Source organism: Puntigrus tetrazona, chromosome 19, assembly GCF_018831695.1.
Source record: "Puntigrus tetrazona isolate hp1 chromosome 19, ASM1883169v1, whole genome shotgun sequence".
In the NCBI taxonomy this organism is placed as follows: Eukaryota; Metazoa; Chordata; class Actinopteri; order Cypriniformes; family Cyprinidae; genus Puntigrus; species Puntigrus tetrazona.
This window is the reverse complement of record NC_056717.1, coordinates 17,795,487-17,812,949: the sequence shown is the minus strand read 5'-3', so window position 1 is coordinate 17,812,949 and position 17,463 is coordinate 17,795,487. Positions and strand designations below refer to the sequence as shown.

The following is a 17,463-nucleotide window of genomic DNA, read 5'->3' as shown; positions in this document are numbered from 1 at the left end:
ATCTATATATATATATATATATATCTATATATATATCTATATATATCTATATATATATATATATATATATATATATATATATATATATATATATATATATATATATATATATATATAAATATTTGCAAAAGTCTGTTCTGTCATCTACTAACCAATACACAAGCAAAAATGCTGGTTTTGCCAATGAAGACGTCAAATGCATATCACCCATTTTAACATAATACATGTTTGAACAAATCCAACCACATTTAGCACAATTATGACCAATGCCTTCATTTACAATTATGGCTGGGCAATATATCACACTACATATATTCGTTTGAAAACAGGTGATGGAGATTGACCGCTAATCACAGAAACAGCTTTACCGACGAGATGCCTATGAATGCATTGCGCATTATATTGGCCAGCCCTATTTACAACGCAATGTCGTAAAAGCTCAAAATAATTTAAAACCGTCTAAAAGCATTGAGCATAAGGACGCTAATAATTGTGAAATACACTACCGTTCAAACGTTTGAAATGGAATTATCAAACAAATACAGTGAAAGTAAAAATGCGATTAAATAAAAGAGATTCAAACCTTTTGAAGTCAAATTAAAAAAATTACAGTTTCCATAAAAAGTCTAAGCAGCATTGTTTTCAACATCAATAAGAAGAAAAGCTTCTTGAGCAGCAAATCAGTACTTTTCACTTCCACATGAAAGACTTGCTACTTTTACAACAAAAAAGCAATTGTAAAGCTTTCAGCAACTGCCCAGTTAATGTGCATTTTCATATCCATATGATCACTAGTGGTTTATAGATGAAGTCCCATGAATACAAACTGCAGGAAAACAAATATTTGACATCCAACTCAGAAAGTAACAACCCACTGTCTTCACAACACAAATAAATTAAATTAGTACTGAGGATGTTAAAAACCAGATTATTTCAGATTCTACTGAAGAGTGACACAATGGCTAGAAAAATAGAGCTAAAAAACAAAACTGCAGCTGACGTGGGACACACCTATAGCCAAATTTGCATCAAGCAAGTCTGTGTGTAAAAGGTTTAGCAGTGAATCAAAATGGTTATCAATACAGCAGTTAAATTTCAAGATGACATAATGCACATCAGGCGGACACAAGCAAAAAAAAAAAAAAAACTTTTTATGCATATATTGCCAATAACAGAACAGTGCAAATACTGGATGGAAACTTGGCTCATGAAAACATAGCTTAGGCTGACTCTGAAGTGCTAGTTACTCACAAAAATGCTGATAGCTTGGAAGGGGACGGGACACCCACAATGCAGCTGGCCCTGAACGCTCTCATTCTGCCCCAAAATGCTGCTCATACCAAACACCCCTTTATGATCTATAAATGATCCTGATCCCAGTACCTCCTTGATCACCCAAAAACACTGCTGGATCAAATATGCCTGACATCTAAAACATTGCTGACCCTCAAAACCCTTTTTAGCACCCCCAAAAAACTTGTCTATGACACCCTAAATGTAGCTGACCTTAAAAACCTAATTTTGCCCTAAAATTGCCAAACACGTACACTGCTTAAATACAATGCTGATCAAAAGATGCCCGAAAATGTAACTGACACCAGACGCCAAACTCAAGCACTGCCCAAAATGCTGCTGATCAAAACGTGCCAATGACACCCAAAATGTAGCTGACCCCAAATGCCTCATTTTTTCCAAAAATACTCAAAACAGGCACATGGCACACAAATAAACATTCGGTTTAAAATTACCGCTGAAGGCAAATACAAACCCTGCTGATTGCAAATGGGCCTATGACACCCAAAAAGCACCTTAATTCAGACCCAAAAAGCGGTTCAAACCAAAAACCCCTTTTACTGCACAAGAATATAAAAATACTGCTCAATGTTAGTGCCTCCATCCTTCCGAAAGTTGCCAGTGAACTAAAAAAAACACATTTAGCTAGGAAAAAAAAAGTGAGAGAGAGAGAGTAACCCTCAATGTCCCATTCTGGCCAAAAATGCTCCTGACCTCAAACACCCCCTTACTGTCCCGAAACATAACAATGTGACACCTACGCAACTGATCCAGAACTCCCTCAATTTGGCACAAAAATGCCGCTGACCCCAAACTCCTGTACTCTAAACCAAAACGCCCCCCCAAAAAATCTGCTGCCTCGGAAGGCCCCAAAATGCTGTCTAGAAAGGCAGTTCTCCAGCTTTTGAAACACGACCTACGTCTTGACCTGATGGGAACCGATTAGCAGTTTGCTAACTAGCCACAACAGTAGTTTATTGGGCCGAGAAGGAAAGCCCAGCCCGTCTCAACTACTTCTACGCTACTTTCTCACACACGTATCACACGCGTCCACTTTGAGAGCCTAACCAACGCAAACTGCATCCCGTAAACGAGTTGTTGTATCGCAGCTGGAGGCAGATTAGCCGGCTAACGTGCTAAGTACTCACATTTGCGCAGCCACTTGATCCAGTATCTCACGATCACGCTGTGGTATCTCTTGTTCTCGATGCACCAGACGGACAGTCCCTGAATGGATTCCATGGTGTTGGACACAGTTTGAAAGCGACGGTCCAAAGTGGACTCCAAGCGCGGCGACGAGCCACTATTGTGGCCGCTAACGCCTGCGCTCCCAGCCGCCATTTTCCAGGTCTTCTGGTCGGTGGTGCTGCCCCTCACTGGTTCATGTGTGGATACTGCACCATCATGGGACTCTGCGCCTCCATTATTCTCAGTATTACTATAATAACATTAGACATGTACAGCCGAGTGTCCTGTCGTGCTTTCTGTCTCTCTCGGCGTATCAAATGCTTAATGGGACCAGCAAAGACGGCTCTTTATTTGAGTTGGAGAAAGAAAATCGAGCAGAATATAGTACAAAATATTGCCACTTTGTTGTTTTTTTTAACTTGGTGCAATCTAAAATGTTGATTCATTTTAATAACGTAAAAAAGTATCGATGATTTGTTTTCTTTTAAGCATTGATGCTTTATGTGTCGCTTTCTTGCTTGCTTTTAAACGTTTAACAGTGAAAGAGGACGTGCTCCTTTAATACGTGACAGTATTGCAGAGTTTTGTGAACTCGATATGAACTCACCTGGAAAACATATATATTTCATATTGCTCAAACATCCATTGCAAACATCCAGCAGAGGTCAGTCATGGACAGAGAGACCAAGTGGGGGAAAAAAAAAAAAAAACAGACTTTCAAGTGTTATAGTCACGATGATCATATTAGCAGATTTCAAGACCATTCGTTATTCTAACGTTAAGATAATACAAACCCATAGATAGATCTTTGTATTGATATTTACTACTACTACTACTACTTTTTAAATAAATAAATGCAGCCTTGGTAAGCATAAGACACTTTTAAAATGACATAAAATTAAAACCAAGAGGGCAAATTCAAATAAGAAACTTGGAAACATTTAATGATATCAAAAAGTGGAGCATGTCGAAAAAAAACAATTTTAGCAACCTTGACAAAAACATTGATACGAGAACAGAAATGACTTACAAGAGAAAATAGTTTTGAATGGACAGAAAATATCAGTGGTGCTACAATAACAGACTTTTCGGAAACAATCACATGAAGCTGTTAAGTGCCATTAAATATTAATTACAACATATCTTCATATGCACCTGTCCCTTACATTATAACCTCCATTATATTTCCAACAATACAGTTACATGTATTTTTCACGAGGTACTCGTACAAGCTGCACAAGGACGTGACCACATGCATCTCAGTCAACATACCGAAAAAGTTCTTCTCATTCCTCCTGAAGCGACTACCAAATACTACGTCTCTAATGTCAGAACATACTCTACAAACAGCGAACGGCACAAGTCTCATCTGTCTCAGTGTGACCTTTACAGTGTGTGACGGCACATACTCTTCGTCATCAACTTAAAAATTAGTCGGTTAATAATCACAATGCTGAAAAAAACGGTGCACTTTCCTATGACAAAAACCTAGATCTCTATGACAAACCGAACTCTTAGAACGCGAAAGCAGAACAACATAAATGTGCAAACTGTTTTTGGCAAGAACATTTTCAATAAATGACCGTTTACTCTCCAGACTATAAAATAACACTTCCCAACGCATCCCATCTGTTGTTCCCGGGATTATTCTTTCAGTCTCTTAATAAATATAAAACATCGAGCTACGATAATGGACAACGGCCCACTTGCACTGACTCTTTAAGGCTGCTTAAGTGAATTCAGTATCTTCAAGTAATAATGCAATAAATAAAACCGCCTCTAAACATTCTCTCAAATAATGCATTTCTATTTCATCCGATGCTCAAAGTGGTTTTCAATTCAAGTCAAAGGACATTAAGGTAGATTGCGATTGCAGTCACACTTTTCACCATTCTTTTGCTGTTATCTGGCTTTCTGGTTTTATGTTCGTAAAGCGGCAGATACTGTTGGAAGTCTGTTTATCGTGGAAGGCAGTGCAGTTTCGCAGCTTCACTGTACGACTCGGCCATGTATTTTAAGACACTTCTTTAGTCTATAACCGTGTATGATTACGTCTGTGCATGTGCGGCAAAATCTAACTGAATGAAAATTTCACTTTGTGAAAAACAACGAGCTCCCAATATCAACAGACTGGAGAAACGTTTAATTCAGTCATTCTGTTAAAAAAAATGTGAAACGTCGAAATGCTATGTGTTTGACGTCTCCGTGTCGACTTGTTTTTTTGGCCCTTCTTCTTTTACAGATTCTTTCTGACTAATCGTCATGTTAAATGGTGGGTCAGAAGTAGGAGTTGTGGAGGACACTGAACAGTCCTGCATGCCCAGGCTGCTGCCATCTGTGGCCGACGGTGGTATTACAAGAGGAGGTGGTCTTCCTGTCGCAGTCCGAGGTTTGCCGTCTTCATTGAGACTGGGTTCAGATGTCGTGTTATTTTGCTTTGTACAGACGGGACTGTCTTCTAATTCGCTAGACATGGTGTCGGAGCTGCTGAACCATGAGCTGCTGTCACTGGGGCTCGGCCCTCGATCGTCCTCTTGAAAGCGTTTGCTGCTCGAAGATCCTTGCGAGTCAGAGTCTGACCAACTTAACCTGCGTTTCTGAAATGAAAAGATGACGTAATTTAGTACGTGAAGGGCTTTGATGTTATCAAGGACACCCAATAAACTATTTCAGATTGCTGTAGACAGCTATTTAGACACTTATTAACTAATGTAATGGCCATAATGGTCGCTTTATTCTCATATGTAATCCTCGACCACAAAACCAGTCACAAAGGGTTTTTTCTCAATTGAGATTTAGAAATCATCTGAAAGTCTGAAAACTTTGAAAATCTGAATTAAAAAAATGCATATTACTAATCAAATGTTACGTTTATATATATATTTATGAAAAGGAAACGTACAAAACATCTTAATGGAACATGTCCTTTAATTAATATCCTAATGATTTTTGCCTTGAAAACTGAAAAACTGATCATTTTGACCCATAAATTGTATCGTTGGCTATTGCTACAAATATACCAAAGCTGATTTATGACTAGTTTTGTGCTCCAGGGTCATATATGGTTAGTTTCAAACCTTTTTATCCCCACATAAGAGCAGCTCTGGCCGTTTGTAACTTTTGTGTTTTGGTATCATCCATTATTTTAGCTGTACAGCTAATGCTGAGTGATGTTGCAAACTGGTTTTTGATATATTATACAAATTTATTATCATAAACACACCATTTACAATGTACAACAACTAATGAATCAGTCTTGCACATTCACAGAAAAGAGCTTACAAGAGCTTTTCAACATGGATATCAGCGGCTTACCTTCACTGGAATATGTAACTGATCCTGATTCCAGCGTGGAGGCAGGTTTTGGAGTGAAGGGGTGCCATCCCGATGCTGAGGTCTCACTTGAGGGAACCAAACCTTTAACATCATCTCCAGCTGCAGAAGAGTGCCCATATACTTCTCCCTACGGATGTACAACAGGAAAGAATGATTTATCAGAAGGCACCTTATGTATTTGATTCAGTACTAAGAAATGTGTCAATGGGGAAAGTTTAAAAGAATAAAATTATATACCCAAGTTCAGGTTTTTGTAAACACCCACAATCCTTCGCAGTCTGTCAATGGCGACACTCTGTTGAAATGTGCTCAAACCTGCCAAAAAGAAAAAAAACAACATTTCCATGTAATGGGTGTGGAGACTACTAACTACTAAGTTTTGGGTATAAAAAAGTAAAATAAAAACAATGCTCAATTAAAAACACATCAAAATCAGTTTACTTGTGTAATATTTATGTATTGTTATATTATTTAAATCATGTATAAACACTGAGTTTAAATAATTGCTTTAAACGTATACATTTTATTTAACTCCAGTGGCCAATGTCACAAAATCTTTTAATAATAATAAAAAAACATCCGTGCCTCTATAATGAAAATGCAGTTCATAACAACAGCCTTCATTTAAAACAGATTTTGGGTGACACTATAAAATGTCTTTAAATGACACCTTTATCAATCTGGTGCATCTTTACATATCCAACTCTTGAAAGGTAGTTTGTGCATTACCTTTATCATATCGACCTGATTTCAGCCCCTTCAACAGCTCCAACAGGGGTCTGACGTACCCATGCAGCTCTGCACACTGTAAGAGAAATTAACACATTTACCATCACAGTAACATCTCAAAAAGCGGCACGACAGATTTACAATCGGCAAAAGAAACATATAATTTTTAAAAGAATCACATTTTTCTTGATTGTTTAAAAAACGTGGTTGATGCAACTTGGTGCAACTTTCAGAACTCAAGACATTTATCAGAAACAAGCTGCAAAAAAAATTCCAAAATTAGTGACATTAAAATTTGGTCAACATGACCACCAACAGCTGTATTAGAAAAATGATACCGTCTAGGTGAGGAGAAACAGTCATGGCGAAACGAGCTGTTGGCATTTATTTTTAACAAAGCTCTTTGTGGTTTCGGTCAGATCCTTTCGTTCACCACATTTTATTGTTTTGTGTATCTGTCACAAGGAGGTGTAAAGCTTATACCGAAGGATGGGCCAATTACAAACTATATTTGACATGAAAGCAAGCCTGTGTGTGCAAGAACGTGCTCAGGATCGGTGTGCATTACACAATTGAGAAGGGCGCCTCTTAAAGGTACAGCAGCAAAAGAAATGGTCACGGAAAACAGCTCGACTTAAACTGACCTGCAGAACAACAGAATTTATTTAGGATGAAGAGATTTTCAGACTCACTTTGCGTGAAAACCTCAGCTCCCCCTCCGTGGGAATCCTTTCAGATGATGTAGAGGTCTGACCCGTGTACGCTTGAGATGCCGAGGAACATCCAGTCTGACCGTTTTCACCACTTCGGCTCCTCTGTTTCACAAAGGCGAGAGGCGATTTCGGATCCTGAGAGCTCCCACTGGCCACGGAGGGTGGCTTTGGATCAGGCACAACTCCCGCAGCCTCGCTCTCAGAGGAAAAGACTTCCAGTTCATCCTCCGTCTGGTCGCTCTCGCTGTACAGGAGACTGGGGGTCGAGGAGAGGGAATCTTGCACTTGCCATTTGGAAGGACTCCCCGGCGACAGCATCACTGAAATGTGTGAAAACAGATATGTGTGAGGCGGCAGGTCGTTTAAGGCTAAATTGCACTGGACTTATCAGACAGTGATTCGTCTCAAAGGAATGTGGCAGCCGAACAGTATGAAGAACGCAAACACACAATGTAAACAAAAAGTTTAACAATGGGGGAAAGACCCAGTTGACAGAACGGTCAAATCCTTGTTAAAACTCCAAGAGAGATTTGAAATAGTCAGCTACAATAGTTTAGAAATAAAGCAAGTATTGTTTTCCTATAGTATGCTGTTATTTTTCAGCAAAATGGTGCATACATTTTTATAGAAATGTAATATTCTGAACACTTGGACTATGGAATGAGCTGTATGGAATAATTTCATCTTTGTAAACATACTGAAAATGTTTGCAGTTTATTGAATAGATAAGCGAAAGCGTCTTTTTTTTCATCTTTTGTCATCTGAAAAAGCTTGCCTAATATAGCTTTAGAACAGCATCGGGTTGACTAATTACTGGCTGTGAAGAGATAAATAAACTATGAGAGTGAGTGAGCAAAATAAGGGTTAGGTGTGAAAGAGCACATAGTTACTAGACTAATTGCGGCCCTATACCTGAAATTTGCTTAGGGTCCCCAAACCTCCTGTGTGTGTGTGTGTGTGTGTGTGTGTGTGTGTGTGCACACATTTTGAGGACAGTTGAAAGGGAAAAGTTTACATCTGAAATAAGTGAATCGTTTTAACCAAAATAAGAGGGATCGTACTTAATGCATTTTATTGTTTATTTAGTCCTAACCTGATTGGATACATCATATAAAAGATGTATACATACAGCCCATAAGAGAAAATAAGTTGCATTTATTAAAAAAATATATATATATATAATAATAATAATAATAATAATAATTAACCCATACAAAAATTTATATCCCCTTATAATGTTGTTACTTAAAAGTACCACAGCTGTGTTTTTTTTAGGTGATAGCTGCTCATGAGTCCCTTGTTTGTGTTGAACTGTCTGCTGTACTATGCCTTAAGAGCTAGGGGGTTTTAGTACTGCCCCTCAGAGGCTACAGAAGATTGTAACATGTTTTCCAGAATACAAAAAAATATATATATTCAAAAAGAAATATTCAGATATTTTATATCTTATCCAGGTCAGTACTAAATAAACAATAACATGCATTTTTCATGATCTCTCATTTTGTAAAATAATTAACATTTTGTAGATTTTGAAAAGAGGATGTAAACTTTTGACCTCAACCGCAAAACAAAACACAAACATGCACGCATTATAATATATAGCCAATGTATGTGTGTGTGTGCGCGCACGTATGTATACATGCACACACACACCCCCACCCACTGGAAAGAAGTCACATAGGCTCACAAAGGGTGCGCTTACTTGATCAAAAATAGATCTGTAATACTGTGAAATATTCGAATATTCAATTCCATTATTACTCCAGTCTTCTGTGTAACATGATTCTTCATGTATTATGATTTCTTTTTTTTTTTTTTTTTTTTGCGAAATAACATTATCAAAGTTGAAAACAGATGTGTTCCTTAATAAACATCTTACATTCCTTTGCAAAAAAAATTTTTTTTCACATTTTCCAGGACCCTCTGGTGAAAATTAAGTTAAAAAGAACATTATTTATTTGAAATAGAAACACACACACCCCAATCCTTCTAAAAGGTAGTGTGTGTATACACACACACACACACACACAGGGCTATATATATGTTAGAAGGACACATCCAAAGCTGAACTACTGGCTTGACTGGACTTGCTGAAAACCCCTCATTGTTGACAAATATGTGATAGGAACATGTATAGAAACATCCCTTTTCTTTAAGTCAAGGAAACAAGAGAGGTGCAAGAACCAAAAATACAATTGGGAATGCAAAGCATGGATTAAATGAAATGGATAAAATAACAGGATACATTCCAAAACTGAAATAGAGATCACAGAGATATCATTATTACACACAAAAATCATACAACCCATGAAGAAGAGCAGCACACACACACTATGCCTTTCACTGGGTGAAAGGGCACGAAACCACATATGGGTTTTTTCTCGGAAAACGGTCAGCTACCCATAGGAGTTTTGAAAACCACATGAATGTAATATAATATAAGCGTGTCTATAATTTTGTTTGGATGAACAGCTAGATTTGAGACACAGCCATGGTGTAGTATTTCAGAATTGACTGTTCCTCTGAAATCCTCTCAAGAGTAAGTGCCTCAAAATAATAAGCAGCTAGGCGGTGCCATTAAGACAAATTAACTCTCACCAGATGGACTTTTTGGTAGTTTGGTTAAAAAAAGGGAAAGACATGGAGTCGTTTGGATAAAAAAAGTCTAATAAATGAATACACGTGAATATTAAACATTTAAAGAGCACCATAATTTAAGTCGTGTTTACTAAACTCCTGGTCCATGTGGTCTGTGACGCATAATCATGCATAAATGTAACTAATCACGTCAGCTGTTAAACCAATAAACAGTAATGAATACTCTTTTGAAAAAACACATTGAGATGTAGGAAAACAACAGCTGAAAAAAATACAAAGAAATACTCCACATATTCGCTAGTGTCAGATTGCAATGGGGAAAAAATCCTAACGTTACTAACGTAAATCGATTTTAATCGCAATTAAAGCATCGTGAAGATATTTAAAAACAGACTAAAAAAAAACAAAGGAATAATTCAGCTAACGTTACGTGACGTAAACACACATGAAGCGCGAGCATCAACACGTGAGGCATTTATAACGAGTATAACGGACATAATCATTTTTAAATCTAAAACATACCCTTACCTTAATGGTGGGTCGTTTCTGAGTTGGTACGACAACAACCTGGTGTCCAGCGCCGCCGACACAACCTGACGTGCTTCTCGTACGCGAAAAAGTGGTTTCATACACTTTATTGCTTAATAGGTCGTTTTGGTCGCACGCACTGTTGTCCTGAGAAAAATATTACGGACTTCTATCCTCTCCCTTTCTCCGCCAGTGTCACTTTACAGCGAGGGAAGACATGTGAATTGCTACACGTGCTGGACAAAAGCCAACGCAGGCTGCGTTCCCATTGGCTGACGGGTGAGCGTCGAGGCGCCGATTGGACGAAAAGCAGATCCAATCCCCACGCGTCTGAGCCGTGATTGGTCGGATTCGTCTATTTGCACACCCTCACCTTCGCACGTGGCACTCGTGTGTAGAGGCAGATACTACGGTTTGGAACACATTTTACAGATGCTACAGATTGTTCCGCGTTAGGAAGGGTTTGTACCCGCCGATAGGTTTGGAACATAATACATTTGTTTTCAGTGATTTGTTTCAGATGACCTTCAGACTGCTTTTATAAGTAACCACAGCAACACTGCGCAGTACACTGTTAAATAACCTAATGTCATCGTTTATCAGTTCTTTATATATTTATGCATCATAAATGTACTAAAACTGGCGCATCTTAAAAGAAAATTATATTTAGAGTATGATACTTTTACTTTATTTACATTCCAGACGTGTCAGACAGGGTTATTAGTACAATTAAAACTATAACCATAAAAATGCAAATAACAAAATAAAAACAACGTCACTGGGAAGTGAATGGAATGTGGAAAATGTAGCCTGTTTAATTTCAGAAAGGCTAAAACCTCTCGTGTGCAATTTTAAAAAGGCTCCCTGAAAGTCATTGCATAATCCACACACTGCCCCCTTGTAAACACTTGTGATCGCCATCAGATGAATCCTTCCTTTCCTATTTGATAGCAGGGCTATAATTGTTTGCTTCTGGCAAAAATGAGAAGGTCAGCTCAGGACAACAAGTGCTATTGGCTCAGTTTCGCTCAAAACAAATGAGCTTATGAGTCTGCTCCCTGTGGTCAGCAAAATGACCAGGCAATATTGTCCATAATGATACATTTGCTGTGGCTTGTTTCATGGTTATTATGATCAAAAGGACACCGTCAATAGCAAATATGAGATAATGAATTCATAAAGATTCAATAACAATATTCAAGTAAGTGCAGTCACTACTAAGGATTACAGCTTGGTTAATGTCTTTTCTATATATTAAATCCTAAAACTACTGTAAATAGAATCTTATTCTGTTTTGTACATCTGTTACATTTTTGTGTACAGCATCCACCCTTTTTTTTTTCTTTTTTTTTTTGAAGTTTACGTTCACAAACACACTTGGTCAATCTTTAAACAGTGTCAGCCATTGAAGGTCACTGACTCCAACTTCCTGAGTTCCCCTGTTGTTGCCCACCTGTAGGTCAACAGTCATATACACAACATAGGTCACACGTTATCTATGCTCTACTTTCTCAAGATCAGCTTGCCCTCATTCACACCATAAGCATTTTATATATATATATATATATATATATATATATATATATATATATATATATATATATATATATATATATATATATATATAAAATGTATATGTATATATAATATTTAAATTCACATACACATACATACATGGTAACGACATGCAGTGACATGCAGTGCAAATGTTTTTACAACCATCCAGCATCGGAATAGAAAACATATATATATATATATAAAATATAAAAAAATAAAAAATAAAAATATATATTATATGCTCATATATAAATATATATGAGCATAAAAAAGCATATAAACATACACATATTTTATACACACACACACACACACACACACATATATATATATATATATATATATATATATATATATATATATATATATATATATATATATATTACCCATACATAGTTAACCATAAAAATAAGTTTAATGAAGTAGTACTGGGTCCATGAAAAGCATATTTATAATAATTTAATAATTTATTTCTTTATTTTACAATAAGGAGAGTTTCCATTCAAAACTGTTGTGTGAATTCAGTAACCCAGCACCCATCCCCCTGCATAGTTTACCTACATACGAGGCTATTGTGAAATCTGCTGCAGAATATCACACGGCCATACAGCTTTTGGATCTTTTTATGTGCAGTTTAACATGTGCACAGTTACACCAATAAAACAAACACAGCTTTGGGTACAACGATTATGTTTAATAATAGACAATAATTCAAACTTCCACTCTAAATAAAAGACTCTGGGGAGAATAAATAACCATTGTTAAACGGCAACGTTCAAGTCCCCAAAGCAACCGAAGGAGCCGAAGTGGCATGTCTTAAATTTTCCCTAGTTAGACTAAATGCAAACATGACTTCATGGAAAGCAAACCACTTCATCTGCTTAGAGCTGAGGCCCCATCCACAGCTATACATTGAACTTAATAACCCCTTCTACAGAGAGAGACCCATCCCCCATGTTACATATATCACTGAGACCTTGAACTCTAGAAAGCTCCTTCCAGTTAACAAACACTGTGCAGTTCGGTTTAACGTGCCTTAACCTCAATAGATATATCAATTTACATATCAATTTTAAACAAATGACAGCTCAGGCCATCGAGGATGCAGAAGATTTTCTGATTTCTTCATCGGAACGGATTTGGATAAATGTAGTTTTCTATCACTTGCTCACCAGTGGACCCTCTGCAGTGAAGGGGTGCTGTCTAAAAGGCTGATAAAAGCATCATAATAATTCAACTCCAGTCCAACAAATAGAGTTTGTAAGAAATAAATCTTCAAGGCGTTTTAACTTTAAACTCATCACTTCTAGTCAAAATATGCGAGTCCATACAGCTTCTCCACTTGGAATGTCCATCCCCTTTTGTCCTCTTACATCAAAATCCACCAGAATGGATCAGGTGAGACATAATTTCACAATAGAAAGCAACATCATAGATAGAGGATTATATTTTAGCTAAAATTGACAGGATTATTAGTACAAAATTATGAGATCTCCTAGTTTTCTGTACTTTTTTAAGTTGCATAACTGGAAAAATATGCAGTTTGTAAAGATTACATTGTGATATTTCAACTTTTCATATTGAAAAACTCCACCCTGTTGCCAGAGAACTTCCAGTCACGTTCTAGAGCCTCTGTTGTTTGCTCAAGAAACTCAGTCATGGGTCACATAGTATGAATATGTATTTTTACAAAGTCTGGTTTGCTCTCCTTTTTACAGTTTCTGGTTACTCCTCTTTACTGGGCAATATATCTTATTTAGCAATAAAATTAACTATCACATTTCACCAGACAAGGTACTCCAGTTTTGTATTTGTCGAAATGTAACAAGATCAGATTTATGTGTGACTATGTTTCATCTGTTCCTGCTTTGCATGTTTTAAAACTGTAGACTTTCATTTGAATTTATTTTATACTTTCCTCAATGTGCACTCTTCAGCTGCTATCAGCATTCAAAAGTTCAGACAAAACATCTATATATATATATAAATTATGTTATATATATTTATATGTGTGTGTTATATCTATCTATATCCATATATCCATATCTCTCTCTCTCTCTCTCTCTCTCTCTCTCTCTCTCTCTCTCTCTCTCTCTATATATATATATATATATATATATATATATATATATCTTATAAGACAAATTTATTGTGAATGTGAATAATGTTGTTGTAAATGAAGTTCTTATAATGATTTTACAGCTTTTTATTAATAACATACAACAGTTAGTCAACATGTTAAATATGCATTATCATAGCATCGAGATTCCACAACACAGTCCTGCAATGACTTTCTATAATGATGCACGTAAAATGTTCCTGTGAATCTTCATCTTCTGAGGCAGATCTCAGTGCGTGACTCGAGTTGGTCTTAACATCCTAGCCATGGATCTTGTCTTTGTGTTCTTGATAGGAAAGATATCTTTCTGGCCATCTCTGTATTGTAGATTCTCTTACAGTTCTCATAGTTCTTTCTCTCTCGTTTACGGCAGGGTTTCTCATAGTATCTTCTGCGCTTCACAGACTCAATTATTCCATCCTTGGACAGCACTCTGCAGAGGAAAAAGAGAGAGAAAGAGCGTATAGCAACTGCAGTATCTGAGAACATGACATAGCATACTATTATTGAGTTATAAGGTAAAAAGAAGGCAACCTTGCAAACTACATCCAAGCTGAAGTATTGCAAAAACCAGTCCAAGCTAAGAGTTTTAATCCCACTTTTTACAACTCAACTGCACCCTCTATAGAAACTTCTGCAATAACACATCTCTAAAACCATTTTGGAATTACAGTTTTTAACAATTTACATTAAAAAAAACAACTTTTTGGGTCGTTCCAATTAATTAACACACTGCAGGTGGGTTATTTCAATTAGGTTAAAAACAAACACAGCTAACTTACACAATAAAACAAAGAAAACGACGACAACATAAAAACAAGATTTCTGAAATAATATCTTATCTTTTCACACTTTTTAATTTTCCCAAGACTTTTACTTTGTAATTTTGTTTTGCTTTGCTTATTACTTGTAACTTAATTATTGTCATTTCATTTAATATGCTAATGTTACTGGTTTATTTGCACAGTTATTTGACAATGCATAATTAATATTAAGATTTCATCTAATAAACCACACTAAGACATTAAAGACTTTCAGACTTGTCATTGTGCCATACAAAAGGTCAGGCAACCAGGGTTATTATTATTATTAACAGAAAAAAAGCAGAAATAAAACAAAAACATTAGATATAAATGTTTCCTTGGTAACTAACTGCAATAACAATTGTATATCTATCTATATATCTATCTCTAATAATCATGACAAATGCACATTTTCAGGATCATATGATTTCGAAACAAAAAATTACAACTATATTTATCATTTTTAAAAAAATGAATAAAAACTGTACAAGGACATTACCACTGGTCAATAAATTCCTTAGGATGTGAATGCGAGGGCCACGTGAGATTACAATTACAAATTACAATTTACCACATCTAATGACCTGTTAATTATTAGATACTATGCTAACGTTCTTTGTTCAAGTTAGTAAGTGTTAACACGATAAAACAGTTTGAAACTGAGTCTTCAGTCAGGGGTCACATGGTTTGCAAAGCCCCGGCCTGTAGAGTACTGCAACGCGTACATAATTCAGATGCATCAACTAAATGACCTACTGAGAACATAACATTAGCGACAGGTTGTGCGACATCTCACAACCCGTCACATATATACATATACATCAAAAGTCTCCAGACATCTCACAAGTACCTGCTCAGGACGCCATATGCCGCATCGACATTGCCGTTCTGGACCATGACAGTCCGAGCAACGAAACGAAGATGGCTCGCCATGTTTCGCCCGTGTTCCCCTCAACTGTGCACGGCTGGAAACGCGCTCTACTCCAAAGACGGTTCCTGGAAGTAAGCGCGCGAACTTTAGGTGGCGCCAAAAACACTTAAAGAATGAACTGTTTTAGCTTCTTGGACGCCGTTTAGCGCGCGGCTCAACGCCCGCGTCAAACCCGAGAGGGCCAACTTGATAGCGGTTTTCATATTTTGACCACCTTTCTAACCGTTACCATGGCGCTTTCTGTAAATTCTTACCTGGAGGTTGACTAATAGTTTGAAAACGTTAAATGGAGGACACAGCAAAAACCTATGAAATGGCTACCTGTAGTCTCCGGGAAGCATTTTTGTTCATTAGGGTAGACGAGTCATTAAGATACACATGGAGTGTGTAATAAAAAAAACTTACATAGGCCTAACATAATATAACAGTGCCTGCTATATATATTCATTAGGCCTATTGAACTTCTATAATGTTTTGTGACATAAAGGCTCTTGAGGCCATCAGCGATTGTTATCACAGACCGCTCACTTAGTCTCCAAACAACTGACTTTTTATGTAGACATATTCCCCCTCCTTCTGCTGTCTTTCTCTTTCATACACGGGTTCCTCGTCGTCTCCTGGATAATGGGGGTCAGTAGTAGGTGAGAGTGGGATCAGGATTGTTTTCTCATTCAAATTCGAGTAGCTTTATTGACTCGACGACTTCAAAGGAAAACTCGCTGACGTGCTTTTAGGAGAAGCATTCAAAACGAGAGCGAGAAAACAGCTTGAACTTTTGCCACCGTCTCCGTTCTGACTGAAAATATACGGTCTCGCTCTCTTACTCGTCTTCCCCCACCGCTTTTCCTCTGTTCCATTTCCAGGGGTATCATTTCTTATCCAGACTTGTTGAAATGTTCTTGGTAGGAGGGGTGGGATCAGGGGGTAAAGGGAGAGAAAAAGGACGGGCGGGGAGCAACTCAGGAATCGGCTGGTAATTACCTCCGAGCATTTGGAGAAGAGGATGTGGTTTCAGTTTACACCGCCTCATTCTTTCTCTCCTGCCTGGCTCCCTTTTGGCCACTCAGACACTCCATTTGCTTCTTGTCTCCGCTCTGCTTCTTTCACGCCGTTTGTATGAGGAATGTGGAGACGTGCACGAAAGGAACAAAAACTAAATGAGGTGAAGCCGAGGAGGGAAAGAGAGAGTGAATGGGTGGGTTTGGAGGGAATGAATGGAACCGATTAAAGAAAAGTGATAATGATGCTTCGCTGTTTATTAAGGTCATAGCGGTGGCAGAATCTGTGTGAAAAAGCAATTGAATAAATGAGTCCTGTCGATTGATTAATAATTGTTTACATAATATATGAGTGTGTACTGTGTATATTTATTACATAAATACAAACGCATGCATGCACATATTTAAGACAAAATATATAATTATATATAAATGTTGTTTATATATAAATATATATAATCATATATTTATGCACATAAATATTTACAAAATACATATATTTATACATAATAAAATAAACACTACACATACATATGTAATAAATAAATAATTGTTTCACGAAGAATATAGATAAAATAGATGCTGTTTCAGCTTGCCTCTGCATAATTCTATTTTTTTAAATAAAAGTACACATTTTTAGACATCCTTAGATATCACGAATACTATTTTA

General features: G+C 37.0%; 3 protein-coding genes across 3 annotated transcripts in view; all 3 read right to left on the bottom strand.

The window, feature by feature from the left end:
* The window catches only part of LOC122323511 (CUGBP Elav-like family member 3), a 46,830-nt gene extending 44,151 nt beyond the window's left edge, over positions 1–2,679 (bottom strand). Inside the window, exon 1 of the mRNA XM_043217384.1 lies at positions 2,442–2,679. Coding sequence (XP_043073319.1) covers positions 2,442–2,634 — 193 coding nt within the window. The 5' untranslated portion in view covers positions 2,635–2,679. The remainder of the gene's footprint in view (positions 1–2,441) is intronic.
* A 719-nt stretch (positions 2,680–3,398) lies between these two features.
* ciarta (circadian associated repressor of transcription a) lies at positions 3,399–10,602 on the bottom strand. Its single transcript, XM_043218379.1, is given in 7 exon segments — positions 3,399–5,078; positions 5,797–5,944; positions 6,055–6,076; positions 6,079–6,132; positions 6,547–6,622; positions 7,239–7,579; positions 10,386–10,602. Coding segments are annotated over 6 exon segments (1,050 nt in total). The 5' UTR covers positions 7,578–7,579; positions 10,386–10,602; the 3' UTR covers positions 3,399–4,667.
* Positions 10,603–14,133: 3,531 nt separating this feature from the next.
* On the bottom strand, positions 14,134–15,872 carry mrps21 (mitochondrial ribosomal protein S21). The gene is made up of 2 exons (XM_043217248.1): positions 15,715–15,872; positions 14,134–14,494 (listed from the first exon to the last, which is right to left on the bottom strand). The coding sequence occupies exons 1-2, from the start codon at positions 15,795–15,797 to the stop codon at positions 14,314–14,316; spliced, it is 264 nt and encodes an 87-aa protein (XP_043073183.1). The 5' UTR covers positions 15,798–15,872; the 3' UTR covers positions 14,134–14,313.
* Between the last annotated feature and the right edge of the window lie 1,591 nt (positions 15,873–17,463).

Excerpts from the sequence above, each read along its gene's own strand:
- mrps21 (XM_043217248.1), bottom strand. The coding sequence starts at position 15,797 with ATGGCGAGCCATCTTCGTTTCGTTGCTCGGACTGTCATGGTCCAGAAC. Across the intron at positions 14,495-15,714 it reads GCATATGGCGTCCTGAGCAG|AGTGCTGTCCAAGGATGGAA; the intron begins GTACTTGTGAGA and ends TTTCCTCTGCAG.